This window comes from Dufourea novaeangliae, unplaced genomic scaffold (assembly GCF_001272555.1).
Source record: "Dufourea novaeangliae isolate 0120121106 unplaced genomic scaffold, ASM127255v1 scaffold177, whole genome shotgun sequence".
Classification (NCBI taxonomy): domain Eukaryota; kingdom Metazoa; phylum Arthropoda; class Insecta; order Hymenoptera; family Halictidae; genus Dufourea; species Dufourea novaeangliae.
In genome coordinates, this window is record NW_015374070.1 from 2,841,360 (window position 1) to 2,863,139 (window position 21,780).

A 21,780-nucleotide genomic window follows, 5' to 3' on the forward strand; every position below is an offset into this window, starting at 1 on the left:
CGAATATAACATAACGTATATTAAGTAAGTGAAATAATCGAGAAATGAGGTCTTTGATATATTTCTCTAGATTTTTGTTCTCGCAATAGCTACATTTGTACTCACTATACTGCAGTTGATACAAATATATGTATACAACATTTTCTAGCTGTATCAAACAGTTGTCTTAACATAGATCCAAACTGTAACGTGGGGATTCATATGCATCCATTCTAAGTTTAAGACAAAGATTAAACATTTGTCGTCCTCGGGTCTTTTCGCCAGCCATTGATGGCCTACATCAAAACATACTACAATTTGGTGCACTAATAAGTGTTCTACTATATCTATTTAATAAACTGTTAATACAGTTTAAATAGGAATCACATCTCTGCCCATTCCGTCTTTCAAAATGGCGGTGAATATCGAATAACCTGTATAAATTTCGCTGAAAGGAAGATTCTTTGAAATTAAGTACCCTTAATTTGACAAAATATAGTGGAGTTCACGGAAAATAAGCGTGAATTGAGAAACTTTAATAGAACGGTTTCTCTCGAGTAATCCGTTGAACCATCCCCCCGGCGAACAGAATTTGGATGTCAAGGCGTTCGGTTTCGCATGGGCATCTGTGTGCGTAACTTCGACCGTCCCGAAACATGTTACTGCACTGTCTCTCTTTCATAATGACGACGACGCATTGCGTTCGCATAATCTCAGGGTAACAATGCCGGGCGTTGCTATTAGTGTTAACAGAGGAAAGCCAATACGCGAAGGCTGGGAAAAAAAAATTGCTGTCGTGGGGCTGTGGCGCGGATCCGCCTTTCTTATAAAAGGAACCCGGGACCAACGTTAGAAGGACAGTGGTACTACTCCGCGGACAGATCGGAGGAAAATTAGTGCAATTACTCGAGGAACGGACGACTTAGTGTCAGCTGATAGGAGAATGGCTTGCTTGAAACTTGTGAGTAAAGCACGCCGAATCGGAAGGAATGAATATTTATTTTTTTAACCCTTTTGTTGCTACTGTTGCCATATGGCGACGTATTCTGAATTGTGAAATAAAATGTTAGTATCGTGTATTTTTTCATATCTGTGAGTATATAGTAGTTTCGTCTAGTCTTGTTTAGATGGTATGGCTCAATTTTGCATGTGCATTTGAAAGTTTATCGGTGAATTAAGATATTATTTGTCCTTTGTCTCCTTCATGGGGTGGAATTCAGGTTTTGAGCATTGTTACAATAGAAAGTTACAAATCTCTAATTTCTTTCGAATAGGGTTTATTGGTCAGAGGTAAGACAAATTTTGGGTTGTATCATGAATAATAATATTATAATGAGAATTGTTATATATAACTGTGATACAAGTTGTCAAATGGCAACGAATGAAAAATGACATTACACGGTATCGAAATGTTAAAATGTTCTTGTGAATCATTTGTTTGTCGTTTAGTATACACAAGAATACAATAAAACATTTCTTTGGTAAATTTTTAAATAATTGGGGAATGAAAGGGTTAATGGAAGGACTGTCGGAGATGAACGTGTCTCTATAACTATGTATACACGTCGATAAACGGGACCGCTGGTTGAAAATATGCACAGCGAAATATTAACGTATTTTTTCACTTATATATTGTAGTAAACGTTGTAAAGAATTTAAACAAAAAAAATACATTGTTATGACACTATTAATTTTTTTACGAACTAGTCATTTTGATTGCGTTTATGGTTCCAAAGTTAACCACTCAGTGCCCAGTGTTGCACCGGTGCAAATTTTGTCACCGATTGATATCTAAATTTTGTCAGGACGGATTCGTAGTTTCACTCGTGTGAAGTAAAATTTATACAACGTTTTATGAAACTATTTAATGCACTGAGTTGCAGAGAATAGAATATACTGTAACGAATTTGTAGTTTACTGAAAAGATGCAGAGATTTTACATTTGAACGGCTTTTTAAAGTTAATGATTGTTAAAGTGTAGAAGTTTATGCGAGTGTAAATTTTTCTCGATCATTTTTGAAAACTAGTTCTAATATAAAAACTTGTTACCTGTATTAATGATTTTGAAAGGCTGTATAGAAAATGAAATTTTTGATTCACCTTCGTTTATATCCGAGCCCAATTGTATATAATAATGATTTCTAAAATCTATAACACTGGATATGGAACTTATATGGTAAACTGAAAAAGGTTTTACAGATAGTCCTATTAGTGATCAACCTTCGTTAATATTTCTGCCCAATGGCATACGATATAAATGTACAAGATTTGTAAAAATGTGTATGAAACTTATACAGTATCCTGATAGGAAAGCTGTTTACTTAGTTAAATACTTGTAAATTATATACAGTAATATTATAAACATGTAGAATAGTAAAGCTCGCGTGTCCTCCTTACTATCAAAGGAATAGAAAGTCGTAAATTATTATAATGACGATCATTCATAAATTTATGTAACTCAAGACAAATTACTTAATCTATAATCCATCCAATAGATCTTTCAATCGTCCTATATTACATACATGTATATGTATTTCATAACAACTATGCAGTTTAAGAACACATATATTTTTAAAACAATCATTAGTTAATGACTGAATATTAAAACTTTTAATATTGAAAACTTGATTGTCAATACAGGAAAAAATTGAAATGACTGGTATTTCGCTAAATTTGGAATATGGTTCTCGTTCGTATGGTAAAAGATTACGTAAACATTAAATGGAAAATTATGAATTATGCAGGAGAATGTACAATACGCATGATTTTCATACTTATAGCCGATTTATGTAAATTTCGATTTATTTTTCACGTATTTTTTTCCGGTTCGCGCAGTACACAGTCCTGCTGCTGGCTGTCATCGTTGGCATCGTCGCTGCGAAACCAGGATACCTGGGTGGATACGGATACGGCGGATTCGGATATCCTTACGGCGGTTACGGCTACAAATACCCGTTTTACGGATATGGACACGGTTATGGACATGGTTATGGTAAGAACCAAATTCTTAATTGCACAATGAGACTTGAATCACGAGAAGACTGGCTTCAACGTCAATGAATTTTTTGTATACCTTTCCGACATTTCGTAGATCCATTCAATATTCAGCCGTTCGGTCCATATTACATGGATCATTTGAAATTCTTTCTATGTCACACATCATAAATTTCGAGCAGTCAACCCAGTGAGGACCGTAGACGTACCAGTACGTCACATGGTTTATCTGCCATTTTTGGCACTAATAGTTTCATATACTCATGTCTTTTCTCCGTCTTATAGATTGATAGTGTAGAATAATAATTTTACTTCATCGGTTTAATATTTCCCGTTGTTACATTTTGAAATAATCTACTTGTAATTGTTTTAACGAAGCGGCGATACTTACGCAAAACGCTTAAAACCGATTAATCAGAATTATCTGAATGATGATGTTGTTTAACACGTTCTGTGTCACATGTACCCATGGTACACGCGGCCTGAATGGAAAGTTTAATGTGTACCATCGGTGGCACATGTTGCACGAAACGTGTTAATATCGAACTGTAATTTAAAACAAGACCAACAGCCCCTATTAACAAAAGACATACATTTTTGGTAATTTACGACTTGAAGAACGAAATAAAGAGTGTCTGGCTACGTACGGCCTTTTTCACTGTGGCACGGAACGCGTTAATATCGATACGCTCTTGTTACTCATTTGGAAATCGTAAAGTAGACGAAACATTCATAGACGTTGCCCACAATGATCAGTCTCGACGTAAACAAAACATTCATCGACGTTACTTTGACATCCTGATTTGCTTTTCCCCTGTAGGAGGCTACGGACACTACGGTTACGGTCATGGATTCGGCCACTATGGCTATCTCTAATCGAACAGACGACCGTTTGGATTCCGCTGTATACGATTTGGAAAGGAAGTGACGTTAAAGAAACGACCTTAAAGTACAGATTCTATTATCGTGAACGTATTTTACAATATTAGAACGAGACGCTTTGTGTATAAACGCGTCTAGGTTTCCGTTACTCGAAGGCAAATCGGTATCTTTTACTTCTTAGTACATTATACTGCATTTATCCTCTCTCTTTTATAGAAATCTCAGTCATTCGATCGTAGCACTGCTAAACTTAATAATGAGGACAGCTTTGAAATGAACAGACTGAATCGGGCGATATCTTAATTTCTCACTGTCATAAACATTGTGCAAAACGAAAAAAAAAAAAGAAATAATAAAAGGTAACCTTTTAATGGAAGTATCGTGTATGACGTGTTTTATTAGCGAGTCCGATAAACGTTCCACGGATAATAAAACTTCCAGACGGTAAATGAACCTCTGCGTGTGTGGTGGTGGGGCTACTGTAATAATCGACGAACATATCAATTTATTTTAAAATTAGCAATGAAAAACGAAACAGAGATCTTTTATTCATTATTAATGCGGTATCGTCAATATTCAACTGTGACGAATTAATATTTAATTACATCACAATGTTTGTAACATAGAAACTATACAAAAAATCGTGTGTTACATTGGATTTCAAGTAAATAGAATATAACACATTTATCTCCTACATTGGATGTAACATACCTTTCCAGATAGCACATGACGCCTTGAAGACCGTTTAAAGGCGCCTTAGACCTAAAATAGCCGTAAAATGGGCGTCTTCAAGGCGTCATGTGATATCTTGGTTCTATGCCGATGGCGTTTCCCGGTTGGCTTAAAATCTTTTGATATTTATAACGATACGTCTCAAAGACAGTTCTAGGGAGTTAAAACTTACGTATTGTTATTAAATCCTGCATGAAAGAGGTCATTGATTTTAGTTGTTACGATTCAGCACGACATTTGTAGCAGACCTCCAAACGTAATCTCAGTACGTATTGTCAGGTCTCGTGTCTCGAAAGTTGTTTAATCCGAATGTCTGCGACCTCGTCTACATCCGTCGAAAATTTTTTAACCCGTGGGTGTCATTTCGGTATTCACAGGAATCACTAATAACTTGTTACGCGATTCGGCCATTATGCTCACCAAATTCCTTCATTCTCCTGCTAGCAATATCGTCTCGAAATATAGAAAAAAACGTGTTTCGTTATCCTTTAACATTCAAAATATCATGAAATCGGATTGTGATACCCGTCTTTTTTGCAACACTCCTTTTAGATTCCTATTATTCCGTGAACGAACATCTTACTAAACTCTCCAATTTCAGGAGGCAAACATCAGTTTTATCGTTCAGATGGCACGGTACGTCGGTTTGATGCTTAAAGATAATTACGAATTATACATAATTTATCAATATAATTAACCAATTTCTTGTTTTACTTTGCACTATTTCGTTAGATTAAATTTGTTCAGTGAGTCTTTGCTACATATTATCGAATAATCTTCTTTTATTGCGCATAATATCGCATCGGTGCAAAAGTTTCGATGGGTTCTGCTCTAAAGGAGTAGGCTAATAATAATTTTAGTGGAAACGAAATCTCGAACGCAATTTCATTATTCTTGATTTTCGTATCAGTTTGACATGTAAAATCCACGCTGCGAAAATGTCCCACATTTTTATAAACACCCTGTATAGATGCAAGAGTAATTATGACGTCGAACGTCATTGACGATTGGAGTTTAAAGTTAGTCGTGTATTAGTAAAATCTTGCTCCTATCTTTTTCCCATGTAATTGGCCAAAGTCATCGTCACGATTAGCAGTGGGAATACATCCTCGGTTGATCCGTATGTGCAGGTGCACGGGTCAACTGCGAGTTTTCAGGTCGCTCAGACTTTTACTTTGCGCGTAAACCGCAATCGACCGCAAACGGTGTCTTTAACAGCCGGCGCTGCACATTTTGCTTTAAGTATTCCTCCTTCCGTCATGAATGAACATTTATTTGTTTTCCAACGTTAAAATTTTGAGTATATTACGTAACGCATATTTTTAAGAAGCATTAACGTGTATTTAAACTACAAATTTAGCAATCGACACTTAAAACATTTCGTCATTAACCGTGTAGTTTTGTTAATGCAAAAGTAAAATTTATGTTTTCAAATTTTGAAATTTCGAGTACAGAATAAAATGAAGACATTTACCATATTTATCACGTGTCTGGAATGTTATTTATGTAATTCAGGTGTCGCATAACGAAGTTTTGAAATTTTATTTAAATTAGCGTTCAAAATGGTGGCGGATAGACGTAGAATAACATTCGGTTTCTAACGATGTGCTTATCGCGAACCGTCCTTCGGCCGAACTTTTGATCTTCTCGTCGATTAAAAATTCAGGAATACATTACATAATCTTCTGGCCACAATATATATGTATGTATGCGACGATCTCGTGGTATATTATGTGTACTACCTTGTGAAATCGGTTGCGATCGTGAACGCCACTTCGACTTCACCATGATAATGCTGGATGGATGCACTAATGGTACACTAATTCGTCGTAATTGAAATACCAAGGTTATCGTATAATGTAAATGAGCAGAATGAAAAAGTATAGCCGTAAATCGTCAACATCGGTGATTCTCTTAAACACTGTCGTAACTCTCTTAAGGGTAATTCCTAAAAACATCAAATATCTGTCCCTCGACATCGTTTAACGCGCGAAAAAGATTACTGATTCAAGAAATATACAGACAACCGAGTGTTCAGATAACACTCTATCGACTGAACATTGCCTTACTTAAGTGTGTATCCGTCAACATTTACTTCTCCATGCGAATAATATTCGATCTTCGTCGTGCAAGCTTAGAACTCCGTATTCACGATGACAAACTTTTGTCCTGTTGTTATTTTAGTTAGAAACGAACGATATATCATAATCATACTTTATGAAACACTGTCGAGGTCGGATCCCGATTAGGGAAAGGAATTGTATTCATAAATCAGTTCCATCGCGGGCGGAACGTTTTAGAAAGAAAACCAGACGTGAGAGGATGGGTTTTGATCGATATCTACACAGTTTCTAAACCGTGGCCTTCGGTTTAATCGTTTCGGGTTAGTCGATGGACTACCTTTGGAGACTATGGACGATACTTCAAAGGTGTTATCCGACGCGTGAGGAAAAGATCGAAGGTCAAACGAACCGTGATTACGACCTTTTCCGTGGTCGTGGTAGCCCCTTCATTCAGTTGAAAACTAAATACTAAAAGAGAAAGGTTAGGATCATAGGGAAACGAACTTCATTCATACGTTGAAAGAACGATATGCCTGCAGCATCTATATCCTGATGAGTACAGTAATTATTCCATTCTTTCGTTCTTAGACGAACCGTGTTCAGTTTTCACCGATCCTAGTTGAAACAGTTCAATCTATAATATGGTTTTTATATGCTCCGAATTATGTAAGTTTTACCATAAATTACGATTACAAATAATTATTTTCAGATAATAATTATAATGAAACAATTTCGATACAAGGTCATGTACGTCCAAAGCCGGTTTGCACTACTTAAAATATCACGCTTCGTATTTCTGGAGCTTCATTTTACTTTATCGTGGGAATCTGATTACCATAATGGGTAATAACAGTGTATTATACAGTAGATTCGGCTCACAACTTTTATATAACGATGGGAAGCGATAATTAATAGCAATGGAAACGTTTATGAGCATCAGCATTGTTTGCTATTTCACGCAATGTTTAATTTACAACGTCGTCCGAGCTGCAGTCTCCGACCTTTTTTTCTGTAAGTAAGTCGCTGACATTTCGGGAAAAAAAACTAGGAAGATCGAATGAAATTTTATTCGTAATCGCCGTAGGAGAGTTTCGCAATACGGAATATAAATGACGTAATTATAACACGCTTACGAGCAAACGTGGTCAAGGAATTCGTTGAGCTTCCGACAAATTTTTGTGTATCGAGCTTCCAATACAAATTTTTCATGGCAACTGGATTATATACGAGTGTTTTTACAAAAAAACTAGTGTCTCTACATTAAACACCATATAAAGTTTCGATTAATTCTGTGAGTTAAGGAAAATATGAACTTGCCTTTTTACTAGGTCGTCCGGAAAATTCGTGCCGTTTCATGTTCAGTGTCTTCATTATTACTTTCACCGGAGAAATGGAAAATGGTTCGATACGATGAACATACACTGCCTTCGAAATTTATTTCATATGTATGCACTGTGTGAGTTGAGCGTAGAACTTTTGCTTTTTTTCTGAGAAATACAAAAAATACGATCGAGTGCACAGTGTAATTCTATCACGCCATATAGAAATTGCAAAAAAGACTACGCTACATCGATTGGAAAATTTTATAGCGTTCGATCTATTTACCAGACATTACACCGTCAGGGTAAACATTCATTTAGGTTGCCGATGTGATTTAATGCCAGGAAAAGTGTTCAAAACTGTAAAACTCAATAAAAAATATATCAGCGTTTTTTAAAGAGTAGACACATTTTATGTAAATGAAGTAGTAAAATACGTTGATAAATAAGAAATTGTAAAAGGAAGTAGAAACTACATTTGTTCATAAAATAAAATAGCAATTGCAAATTGTAGATTGTAGATTATAATTTTACGTTCTGAAACGGTACTAACTTTCCGGACAACGTAATACGTATCCTATAAAAGTTCCACAGGGTTCTCTCCTTCAACAAAATAAAAACTACCTACGGTAACATTTGTCAAAGCGACAGCATTTATTCTAATTTTTCTATCCTTCTCAAACCTCGTGGTCCTCACCCAAATTTCCTTCAGGCAACATTATTATTCTAAATATTAATTTTCGAACTTCAGACCAAAATATTGGTAATTTACATGTGGACACACGACGATCGAAGAGTTCAAGAAGTAGATTTGCGATATTAAACAATTCTCTTTATATGTAAAAAGTTAAAAGTTATTTTTGATAACTTCAGTGAAATAATGACACGAACATCTGACGTAGCAAAATTGAAAGGCATCGATTCTTCTTATCGATTCTCATTGGTCAAGGGCCGATAGGAATGAAAAGGTCGGAAGCATGGTACACGCGACCTTGATTCCCAGCATCATGTATTTAATCGATTATTGAAGTCCAATTAAAACGTCACGTTCAAGCGGTGTCTACGAATGGAGTGGAGTGTTCCCAGATTCTTCCAAGGTCTTGTCGAAGGGAATCATGCACGTACCACGGTTTATGATCGGCCATTACGAGAAATGAAGAAGGATGGTGCTAAACGAACGATTGCTCAAGAGAAATGGGATGGCCCATTTTAAGTGCCAATTGCACTTCGTAATGCCGAGCTTCTGAGAAAACTCTGTAAATCTGTAATACTTGTAAGATCATGAATTGTGAATTATAAATCACAATATAATATTGAAGAAGTAAATAATGACAGCTATAATGCCAGCTTTATGCTAATATTTATGGCATACGCCAATACGTATCAAGCAGACATTTTAACGAAGATGCATAAAATTTTTAATTCAGTTTCTTGAATTAATATGAAAACCCTTAAATGTATGCAAATTTGTTGATATCAATCGAAGAACAATCTATATTCAACTGTTAAAATAAAGTAGCTGAATAAGGTTATAATTATATTCTTATCATGCATTAGACAGAACAGACCTGTACTTAATACAAAAAAATTTAATAACTTAATTAAAAACGTAAATGACCACGTACGATCATCCACGTTGATACGAAATTTAACGCCCGAACACTGGTGGATTTAAGATGAATCTAATCGCTACTGGAATGAGTATTCTATCAGCTATTCCGTAAACGTCTTTGTTACGGTGCCTCACAATAGCGACATCGATCGGAGATGCAAGTGCAAATCTGTGTATTCCTAGATCACCGGGAACGATGAACTCACGTAACGTTTGCGATGATTACAGTCGATCGGTCGAGCATTGTGTTTCAGGCTTTTCACCCGTATGGGAATCTGCATGAATTCCGATGACGTACGTACCCGCGAGACCTTGCATAACCAAAGTTACCGTATCTTTCTTATCTTGTTTTCGTTAGATGACTCGATACCCCTCGAACAATGCAATATATTCAAGATTGTGTCATACTAAACGAAAAACACCGAACACAAACGTTTGTACACACATATCTGTGTCGACATGCATGAACAAATTTTCTCACGTTTTCGCGTCGCGCCACAGACATAAGTTACTTTTTGCGTTTTAAAACAATTCCTTCATTTCTTTCTATAGTATAAATACGAACAATTTCTAGATGTCTAAGTTTTTTAAAAGTTCGTAGGAATTAATAATGATTCGCTCAACAAAAACAACTGGAAGGTTTTTTGAATTCTGCTCCTCGACTTGGGATCACTTCGGATGATTTACGGTACTCTATAACATCTGTCGACCGTAGTGTCTGTCGCAACGTAATTAAGTTTTCACATTTACCATCGTTCCGACTGTACAAAAATTGCTCACGGTCGTTCTAATTCGCCGGCGAATCGGCATGTTGCGGAAAGCAGAAACGGAGAAGTATCGATGCTGTCGTATCGATTTATTGCCGCATAATTATGGTACCACACTACTGTTGCTGCAGGAACAGTGTATCTTTCATCTACGTCTTGGATAACTTAATTACGTTGTATTAGCCGGGTGAAGCATTCTCATGGAAAATGGTAATAAGTGACGGGCGACGAAAGATCGAGTAAGCATTGGGCGAAATTCTTTAATATAAAAATATTCATGAATTCCCAGGGAACTTCTGTACCCTGGAAATTCCAATTTTCTTTAAACACCGTACATGTGTAGGGGACCTTGATAGAAGCATCAAGCCATTTTTCGTTTGTGTCGATATTCGAATTTTCAGTGTGAAACCACCCCTTAAATGTTAATGTTTGGTTTCTTATTTTCCTATATATCTTGAAAACTATCGTAAACATAAAAGGTAACATTTCACCCTGAAATCCCGAATATTATCAAAACCGAAAAATTACCTGATTATTCTACTGAAGGTTTCCTACAAATTTGCGTAGTTTAAAAAATTCGAAATTTTCGGGATACAAAAGTTCTCTTGTTAGTTATGGTTATGTTATACAGCGTCTATGGGATGGTATTTCATAGGATTAAAGAATATTACGTGTGTCTACTTTCTATCCAGACCTCGGTGAGATTTTTTGCGAGTTTTAAGACAAATGACGTAACCGAGCTGGCGTGGCTAGTAATCTTATCGTAACAAGATTGATGGAACTTCAATGGATGGTTAGAACAAAGTCACTTGGAAGAATCTATGATATATTGATGTATACCTTGACACTTAGGTAATATTTCACATGAAAACTTGTGCTTGGCCACTTTCCTTGTAAGTACCATTATGAAGAAGTTGCATGACCTGTTGATCCTCTTTATGAAGAGTGCCTACATGCTACTTTGCCCTATTGCACTTATATATTTTTGAATAAAAAATATTAACTAGTAACACATTACTATACTCTTGTTTACAATAAAGAACGTTCTATACCGATTAATAAGTAATAATAATAGTAATTCATAAGATTAGAAGACATGTCATTTTGAATTCGCATGAACAATTACTGAATCGTTGTTATGATTATCGTTAACTAATACAAGGAACGTTTCTAAACTTCTAAATCTCGAGAATGAACCTAATAATTAAGTTCCTTACGTTAACAGGTGAGCTGGCATACGAATCGTCAATCGCTCACGCTACGTAGTACCCTAAACTCACCCACATTACCTCAACGATTTCACGAACCGATTATTAAGAAACTTAAATGAATCTATCTCCTGTTATAACAAGCCCACTAACAAAAAGTCGCTATCAACTTAAAAACCATTGAAATATCAATAACATATGTTACAAAGTTCTCCGACAAGCAGGCCCATCAAACCCACTTCTCACAGAATTTCTTGGTATAATCAGCTCAAACAAGACTAAGACACAATCCACCTTAAATCCAGTCTAGTAACGCGCGCAAGCATTCACTTAAGAGAGGCCGAAATCGTCATCGATAAATTTGATCCTAATGGACGGGTGTCGTAAACGCACCGTGTGTCATTGACATCCGTTCGGCCATCGCGACGTAGACGCGTGTCCTTCTGTCGCGATCCCCTAAGAGTTACCTCAGCCTGTTATCAGAACGAAGCCATTACATACCGAGCAGTGAACACCCTCTAATCACGGATCGGAACCGTGAACGAATTCCCCTCTATCCTTGGAGTTCCTCGAAACCATCGGTGGCCACGCGCGTCAGCTTAAGGACGAGCGTCCTTCGCTCTTCACACCTTGCGTTAGGTGTCATCCGAGGCAACCAGGCGTAACAACAGGTCGGACCTTTTCAGACGAACGTGTTCAACGTGTGTATCGTCCCGTCCTTCTCTCACCGCGCTGAAGACTCTCACTTTCTTCTTCTCTGTCCCTCTTTCTCTATCCCCTTCTCGCTCCCGTCTTCGCGCATTTCACTTACTCCCTCCCGCCCCTCTTCAACCGATGTGGACGTCTTCTATCCTCTCCTTGCCACACGGCGGGACCAAAGAGTTACAGCATCCTCCCGTGGACGTCGGGGTTCGCGATAATCGCATGGACCGAACACCGTTCCCGCCTCCCCCACCAGCCAATCGGGTGAATCCTATAAATGCTCTCCACGTTCCACGAGACGAAGAAGTCATCTCTCCCGGGACCGACTAAGCTCCCGCGAGACCATGTGTCCGCTTTGAAGTGTGTCCCTCTGTCCACGAGACGGTGACCAGTTTTCGGTAGTTTCCGGGAACTAGACCGCGATACGAAACAATGGTAAGTAAAGTGCGGACCGTCGAAAGTACCGAGTGACCAGTGATGGGGCGGGGGGGAAGTATGGGTTTCGATGAGAATGGGGGGTTGGGGGTGAAACGAAGAGGGTGAAATCGACGTTGTAGATCCGACGAGGACAGGTCATAGGCGTATTTAGGAGGAACTTGTGATATTGAAAAGTGCGACCTGGGGAGCTGTATTGGTGCGTATTTGGGATCGAAGGGTGGAATTGAGTTGATGGAATTGAAGACTGTGCATCTTCGATCTAGTTCGAAACGCGTTGCTTCGTAGGTTCCGGCGACTATTTGTGCTTCGAAATCGACGCTGAATATTATTCTACCGTGGTTCATTGTTCTTTAGGAATTATCCACTAGTTCCTTATAGTTTCCATGTCAACAAGTAATCATCGTTTCAATAGAACGGTTTTCCAGTTCGATCTGTTTCTTTAACCTACTAACGACCACAGGGTTTAAGTTTCTTACGTAGGTATCGCGATGTTTCAATAAAACAGTTATTATAAACAGATTATTATTATAGTAACAACAAATTATTATTTTTGCCTGAGCAACCTGTGCCATTAGGAAAATATGAAGATTTCAAATAGGAGTGCAAAAAATGACAGATAAACCTGGTGGAGTACTGATACAGTCGATATAGGCTTACAGTCGTCAGTCGGTCAATTGAACAGTTGCTTTTAATATGACGTTTTTTAAATTATACTTTTTTTTATCGTGACAATTTAATGATGGTGTAGTTTTTCTGTGACCTATTAGGACATGAAGCGTGTATTAGTTGAAGCACATACCTGATACTGGCTCGGATGTGCCAAGGATCGTGTAATTTTCGACTTTGTGTGTCGCGACTACTTTCGTTTCTGCAAAACAGTATTTCTACCGGTGAGCTTGGCGTTTGGTATTTACACGTACGGCCGCATCCACAACCACCGGCTAGAATTATTAGCGAGACGCAAGCGACAGCCGGCTGTTAGCGCGCCAAATGTCAAAGGTTATCATTGTTTCTTAACTTGTAGTCCGCCTTTCTGGGCCTTCTGTTTGTCTGCCTATTGTTCTATTTATTCAATACCATCACCATCGTTTCTCTATTGCAAAAGCACCCCTCTAAAGGGTTAAAAATTTGCGACATAAGGTATCACAGTAACAAGTAAAATAACAATACGATTTTTGTTAATATACATTTCTGCTCGAAAGTGTTGTATTAAGACACCTGGTCTGGGCGAAGAAAATGCAATGTTTCGTAAAAGTTATATATTTTAGGTGACCTTTATTATTTTATAGTAGCATAAGCGTTGTGTATCAAGCTTGAATATCTCCTAAATAATATTTATTTCGGACTTTCAACAATTTCGTAATGTCATGTAACATTTACTGCATATTCGATAAGTGCCCTAATACTTATGAGCAGGAGTGTATATTACACGGGGTAAATAATTTTTTGCATTGATTTCTAAATTATTGTATGAGAACATTTAAATTTATATTTATATTTTTATTCATTCATTTCTTTAAATTGGTTGTGTGTTTAGTGGAAATGTTCGTAATATTATTTTTGGGTAGGTAGTCTTATTTTAGAAATTTAAGTTTATCGTAGAATGTATCGTGTGAAAATACTGTCTGACTGAAAGTTTACGGTCGTATGCAATAGATTGAAGGAATCTCACTCCACGGCAGTAGAATTACTTAAATTGATTTTAATAGTATCCACACATGATTGTGCACCTTCGCGCCACGTTTGGCCAGAGGTATCTTTATGATCACGTAACAGAGATTTTTGCTCGCAAAAGGTCAAACCCGCGGTTCCGTCGTAAAAATTGCCTGCAATCGAAATATTCGACTGGTGTATCGTTAGAAATTTCAACGAGTCGATGTCGTAACTTTTCTTGACCAGTTTCAAGTAAGTAAGGCTCAGATTTTGAAATACATGATTGCACAGATACCCTTTGGCAATTTGAATTCGTCCTAATTCTATAAATAATGATCAGCTTTGTAACGTTCTTTTTAATTAATCAGAAACACTATTTTATACGTTTCTCATACAGCATTTTTTACATGAACTTTTGGTTCGATTTTGAGAACTTAATAGCCAGACTATTTTACTCATTTCAGACGGGAATTATTATTATAGACGTGACTCAACTACTTAAACTTTCATTCCTTAATATATTCATTATTCCCTACAAACTTCATGGGATCCACATCATCTACGCGCAGAATAGGATTCAGTATTGTCATGCATGCGTTATACTAGCATTAGCACCGTAACTTCATTAAGTAACTACCATCAAGAATAGCTCGCTGAATCATTGTATTGAAGTTCGCTCACCTACTGAAAGACCTAGTAACACCTGTAATACTGATTCTTTGCTTGAATGGTCTCACGATGTAATACATGTGCTCGGAAGCCGAGCATGAGAGTCTCTTGTTCGAGATAATCGGGGTAAAAGATCAACACACGGGTTCCTTTGTTACGTAACCATAGATTTTCCCTATTAACACCACCCCTCGAATGAAACATTGCAGTATTAGCCACATCTTACCGTCATTACCATGTTACTTTACTTCGTTATACGTAGCTAACTTAACTGAAGTCAATTTCACAATGCCACAACCACTTAACAAAATCATTTGACTCATTCGAACCAAATTTAGTTCATAACGTGAAACAATGGTTTCGGGAATTTTCCTATCAATCATGTATAATCTGTTTTATTTAACATCAGAGGATTGTAATTAACAGAGATGAGCAAATTCATTGTCTAGATAAAGAAAAAGTATCTCGCTATGTTTAATCGAGTCAACGTGGAAATTATAATTATTATAATAATACAATACTTCTTCTTGAATTAACAGACATTTGGCAAACGATTATTTAATCTTATTAAGTACTTAAATATGAGGATGAGGCACTTATTAGATATTCCTGCTTTTCAAAATCTAACACAGTATTGTATGAGTCTCGAGAAAAATTTTACCAATGGACAATATGCTCAATTATATGGTGAAGAATGATGACAGACAACGTTCGAAACTGTGTTTAGAAAGTATGCTGATGCAGGCGCCACAAAGAATCCAAATTAATGTCTCACGTAATAACCAGAGGAAACTTTAAGAGGATAATAAACTAGGAAGACGTCTAACGTACAAGAATGCAATTTCAATTCTTAATTCACTTTTACCTGCACATGATATCACATTAGGTATTCACCAATAGCTATTAATGTTTCTATGGTTCTTCCACTGTTTCGAAAGAATAGTAAAATTATCCGATAGTTGAGATGTCCACTAACTCTGGGTGATGGACCAATCGTTCAACGATTCTCGTCGAGATCGAACAAAAATCGTCACGATTAAATTGAGAAGGGGCGAGATTTACGAAAGTCGGTTCCAATTGATCGATCGATCGATCCACAATCTTGAAATGACGAATTAATCGTGCCATTGTAATTGACAGGTAGCGACAAAGATCATGGTACAACCATTTTTATATTTGATGAATAGATTAGAGAACAAGATGCACGATCTCGTGTCTCCTACCTCTTCAATTTTCTTTTTTTTTTCCTTGATCGTTACGATCGCATTTGCAGAATGATACGTTGTCAGTGACTAATCCGTCGAAGCTGACATTTATGACCAGCGATGAACAATGGTCGGCTGGAAGTAATCAGGTGAACTTTGAGAGAATTGACATTTGCTGGCAAATGAACGGAGTGTTTTATATCGAGGACATTTTTCTATTCTCGTTTCGTTGGGAACCCTTTCGAGCGCTTATCTGACGAATCAGATGGCTGGATAGGGACAAGCCGTGCCATTCGTCATGGGAGACTTTCTATTACTTCTTATGCTGTGACTGATTCGAAGGAGGACACTGTCTAGCTGTTCGCTAATTGCATTCATCAAAGATGATTACTTAGCACATCGTAGTTTGGATGTTGGATCGTTGAAAAGATTTTGTTGTTTGAAGTTGCCTGGATAATAATTGGAAATTTTTTGCGACTTCTGTTCTTGTACATCAATATGTTGTATATTAATATATTTTTACAACTGAATGTCCTTATGTTCATCGTTCGGGATTCACGAATCACTTTTACTGATGATCAGTAAAGTCAGAACCATCAGATTCGAAACTTTTCCCACAGTTTCATCTTATATGACAAGATGTATATAACTTTTACACGAGATACGTTAATATTTTTTTAAACGAGCACGAAGAAAGAGACTTCTGCAATTAATTTCGAATATTTAAATACTACTGTAGTATTATTAAGTAACATTAATACAATAATCTAATGAGGAACCTCTCTCACGACAATAAAATGTGAAAGTAACTCCTAATTAATCTGCGTTTTAGGCTGATCAAATCTTGACAACTCCGTAATTAAATCTAATTTCGCAAGACGTTCGAGTAAATGTAAACAATTCTTTCTCCTAATCATTGATTACTCTCGGTAGTTCATTGAGTACACAACACCGTCAGATCTGTTTTATCATATCTTCTTTTACAATTCACAGTCACAAAATAGACAATTGAAATGTAATTTTGCAACTACTCTACTGTAAAATTAAACATCGATTTCTTCTAACGGTTGATCATTTCGATTACTTCATTGACTGTAGGAGATCCTCGGGGTCTGCGTTGATCGTGTTTCATAATTGTTTCTTTTTTTTTTTCGTAACAACCATTAAAAAAAAAAGACAAACATCAACGTTGGGATGGGAGAAAACAGAAGACGAAGGTCAATGATAGTTCATCACCGATGGGGCAATTGACATCCGCCGCAAACAACTTTCAGTTTCTGCGACTCTTCTTGTTTCGCCTTCGTGCTACCGTCGTCGTTCCCGCTCTTTTATCCGCGACGGTTGGGTTTCGCTTTGAAGTTTAGTGTGGCTTCGTATATCCATTTGCCCGTATATTCCCTTGTATGCCGTAATACAGCCTTGATGAGAAGGATGTATGTCTAGCGTCTGAATTCCGCGCGTTCCATCCTTCGAGCATCACCACCAGAGATTTCAATTAGACGCGTCGCGGGTGGATGGGTTATTTCACTCGATGGACTCGGTAATTACAGTGTCCGAAATCATAAAATGATGAATATTAAAACAGGCTAAGGATCGCGGGTTCAAAGGTTAAAATAGTTCAATTAACCAATTCGTTTTATTCTTCGCGAATTACTACGGCATTGGTACGATCCCAAGATGGTGAGAAATATAATTTTTTTTATTTTATTGAATTATCTAATAGTAAAAGGATAGAAATATACAGATTGTTTAACTTGAGAAAGCTTCAGAGCATGGGCGTAGCCAGGTTATCAGTCAGGGGGAATTGGGGCAAAATATTAACACATCGACTGCTACAGTGAAAAAGGCTGTGCGTAGTCAGACACATTATATTTTGTTTTTAAAGTAATAAATTATTGAAAATGTATGCGTTTTGTTAATAGAGGCTGCTGGTCGTGTTTCAAATTATACTATAATATTATATATTATGCAAAAATTTTGTAACTCTAGAAAGGGAGGGGGGAATCCAATTTTTTTCTTGTGGGATGGGGCAGTAACCACTTTTTCCCGTCCAGGGGGTGGGGGATGGAGTGCCCCCACTGCCCCCCTGGCTACGACCATGCTTGAGAATATTAGTTACTGGATTAGTTTTTGTTATACTATTGTCAGACTACTGATTTTTGTAGACACATATGTTATATGGAACTTTGTTCTCTGTTGTGCATTTCACTGACTGATAGATTGATTGAAAATTTTATGAAATCTTCGTTCTTTTGTGTTTTTCATATTCACATTACAGTAAATCCTAGATGAGTATTCGTAGACTCCTTCGCACTGAACGTTATATATTTCATAAACTAATGGCCATATGCGGCTGAAACAAATATCATTCGTTTCAGAATTCGAAATTCCGTCATTGTGTTGAACCTTACTAAAATGTCACCGTTACACTTGGAGATTTCTTGTCAGTGCCAGGGATTCTTGGAACATTCATCGAGGATTTACTGTAATACTTTGTTTCACTCTTTATCCATTTATCAAGTGTATCAATAAGTAATTCGTTACTTTTTTAATTCTGAAGCGACTTATTTTAAATTGAATGTATATTCTATTAGCAACAATGACGTAGCGAGTGGACAAATCACTATTAATATAAATTAAACGGTATAGATCCTTGACTTTTATAGAAATGAGCACTGATATCTTCAAGAAATCTTGGATCCCTTATTGACACACCTAATAGACGTCCTTATCTTTTTCTCGTTACGGAACGTTTGCTAAAATTTTCCACACTACAATATTCTCCTCTCCCGTCTATTTTCCTAATGCCAGCTTCAACTATCACTTTTGGCTATTCTGACAGTCACGCTCACTGCTCACCTGTGCATTTACCCTCTGATACATCAAGTATTAAATCATCCATAAATCGGTTATACAAGGAATCTCTTATTACTCGACGACAGCATTCACTTATCAACCATAAACGATCCTCTTTCTCAGTCGGCGGTATCGATCGAAGCGTTGTGCGAAAAAAATGAATGCTAACGGGTAGGCGATAAAAGCCTTATTACATCTCCCACACAGTTGCTACGTAACCAAATGTCGAATGACAGCTTGACGATTTTGCAATGCGAGCATAAAACGCGCAACAAACACATAAATCGAAACGATTTCATAAATTTCACGTTCCATTCGTGAACAAAAGATAAATTGTGAATGTTTGCTTTGGTAAATTTACTTTTAAGACGGCATAGAAAGAAGCCAAGCAGGCAGGTATTTAGGATCGTTCATGTAAAAAGTAACAATAATCACAGTTTCAATGACGCGGCGAATCGATGAACGCTCAGACGATACGCTAGATCGTTCAGGCCCCTTTCCCCTTTAGTGGCCTGAAAAAAATGGTGACACTTGGGAAATTTTTCGTAAAGGAAGCAAAGATGGTATGGTAAAAAAGTTACTTGGTCTATATTTTACTTTCAGGTAAATAAACAAAAATTTTGTTTCAATATTCCTGCATTGTAGGTGGCACTAATTACGTTGATCCGAACTTGCACTGTATACGAACGGTGCCCATCATAACGTAAAAAGTTCTTCACCGATTTTAAAAATTCTTATAGCATTTTTTTGGTGATTGAATCAGCTATCGTAAGACCTAATTGAAAATTTTGAAGCATAAATTCTTTTGTTATTTCCAATAATATACGTAAAATTTCCTCCTTTATTTGCACGTCTTTGTTAAAACTCATACCAATTGCGACTATTTTGTTTTTCCGATTTCATGATAGGTCAATAATCTTTTTGAAATATTTATTTCGGACTACTTTACATCGAAATATCGTGGACTCTGTTTGTACAGTGCAATTTTGGATCAATACAATTGCTGCCACTTATAATTTGCCAGGCTGCACGAATACAGGAACAAAATTTTTTTTATTTACTCGAATGTATAATAAAGGCCAGGAAGGTTTTTTAATTATATCTACTTTGCATTCTTTAAAAACAAATTTTAAATATCACCTTTTTCGGGCCGCTAAATGGAAAAAGGGGCCTTAAGGATAATTTTCGGCGCGGATCAATGAAACGGGAGATTTCGATTGCGAAACGATTCGTCGTGACTCGGCCGAATTGATCAATAAATTTCGAGACGATCCGTGCCCTTTCCTACAAGCATAAAGAATGCTCATTGGTCAATCTTCTTCTTTTTTTCACTGAGTCACCAAATAATTTTTTCTGCTTACCGCATCCCGCCATTCCGGGCCAGGTTGTAACTTTGTTTACGTAATAGTTATAACACTTACCCACGAAGCTTTCAACCTTTCCCCGAAAAGGATTCACCCGGAGATTCGATAATTCGTGACCAGAGAAACAAGACACTCGTGGCCCGCGCACGTATTGCGATTCGATTGCGTCATTGAATTTTTAATTAGAATAACTCCCAGTGAAGTCTGTTAATCTCTGAATTTCGTATGAATAATACGTCGATTTCGTCGTCATCTTGTTTGTGCGTTAAGGTTATAATTGATTTATTGCTGTGGATTTTGTGCGTTTATCATATATGTAATAATGTATACATATATGTGGAAATCAAATATTAGGAACTTTATGACGATTAATACAATCGTGACTTTTTGATTTACCTGATTAGTTGCGTTAGAGAAATAAATTTTTCTTTATCCGTGAATTTTGTATATTTGTGTCGCACTAAAAAGAAAATATGTAATATAATTTGGAGATTTGATAAATAAAAATATAACGGAAGTTTCGGCAAAAGTTTGCAAAGTGCATAATTACAATTTCTTGGAATCCTCTATAGGGTATCTTTTACGTGTTAAAAAATTGCTCGAATCATTACAACCCAGTCTAAAATTAGTGTTCACTAACATCGCGATGCCAGTAGATAAATAATTTTTTCATCTCGGTTCTCCGCACCATAATCGAATAGAATTGAATATTTTACTGTTTAACTTCTATTGACCTACATTGCTCAAGGAACATACAAAAACACTCATTCTCTCTGTCGATTTAAGAAAAATGTTAATAACAATTCAATTAAGAGGAAACCCATCTATGCCAACCATGCTCAGACAAACCACATTAAATAAACATTCATTTATACTCATGTTCTTCAATCGAGTCGCACGCACAGTACCACTCAGAAGTATTCGAACGCCTAGATTGATTTAACAAAACACAAAGAACTATCTATACATTACACTACCGTTCGTTTCTTTCTTCTTATTGATATTTCACACACTGTTCTTCGATATTTTCAGTTTATTTGCAATATCACCGATCGAATACCGAAATCACCACGAACACACACACTGCAGAACGCTTTTAAATTGAAATCACTGCAACTTTCGACACTTTCAGTCCGTCAGAGCAGATATTGTTTCGCCAAGGGACGAACAAGAACTGATTAAGTAAAAGGTCAATTTCGTATTTATAATACTCGTGGTAGGGACATGGTCCTAAAAACACAATAAGACGGAAAACATTCCTCTAGTATATTATGGTTAGCGAATACGAAATTAGTCGAGAACCCTTAACTGTTCATAGAGGTCAAAATACAGCCCAT

At 36.8% G+C, this 21,780-nt stretch overlaps 1 protein-coding gene across 1 annotated transcript; it reads left to right on the plus strand.

Annotated features, from left to right (window-relative positions):
* Positions 1-920: 920 nt before the first annotated feature.
* On the plus strand, positions 921-3,862 carry LOC107190392 (glycine-rich protein). The gene is made up of 3 exons (XM_015579183.1): positions 921-940; positions 2,815-2,971; positions 3,794-3,862. The coding sequence occupies exons 1-3, from the start codon at positions 923-925 to the stop codon at positions 3,847-3,849; spliced, it is 231 nt and encodes a 76-aa protein (XP_015434669.1). The 5' UTR covers positions 921-922; the 3' UTR covers positions 3,850-3,862.
* Positions 3,863-21,780: the final 17,918 nt, after the last annotated feature.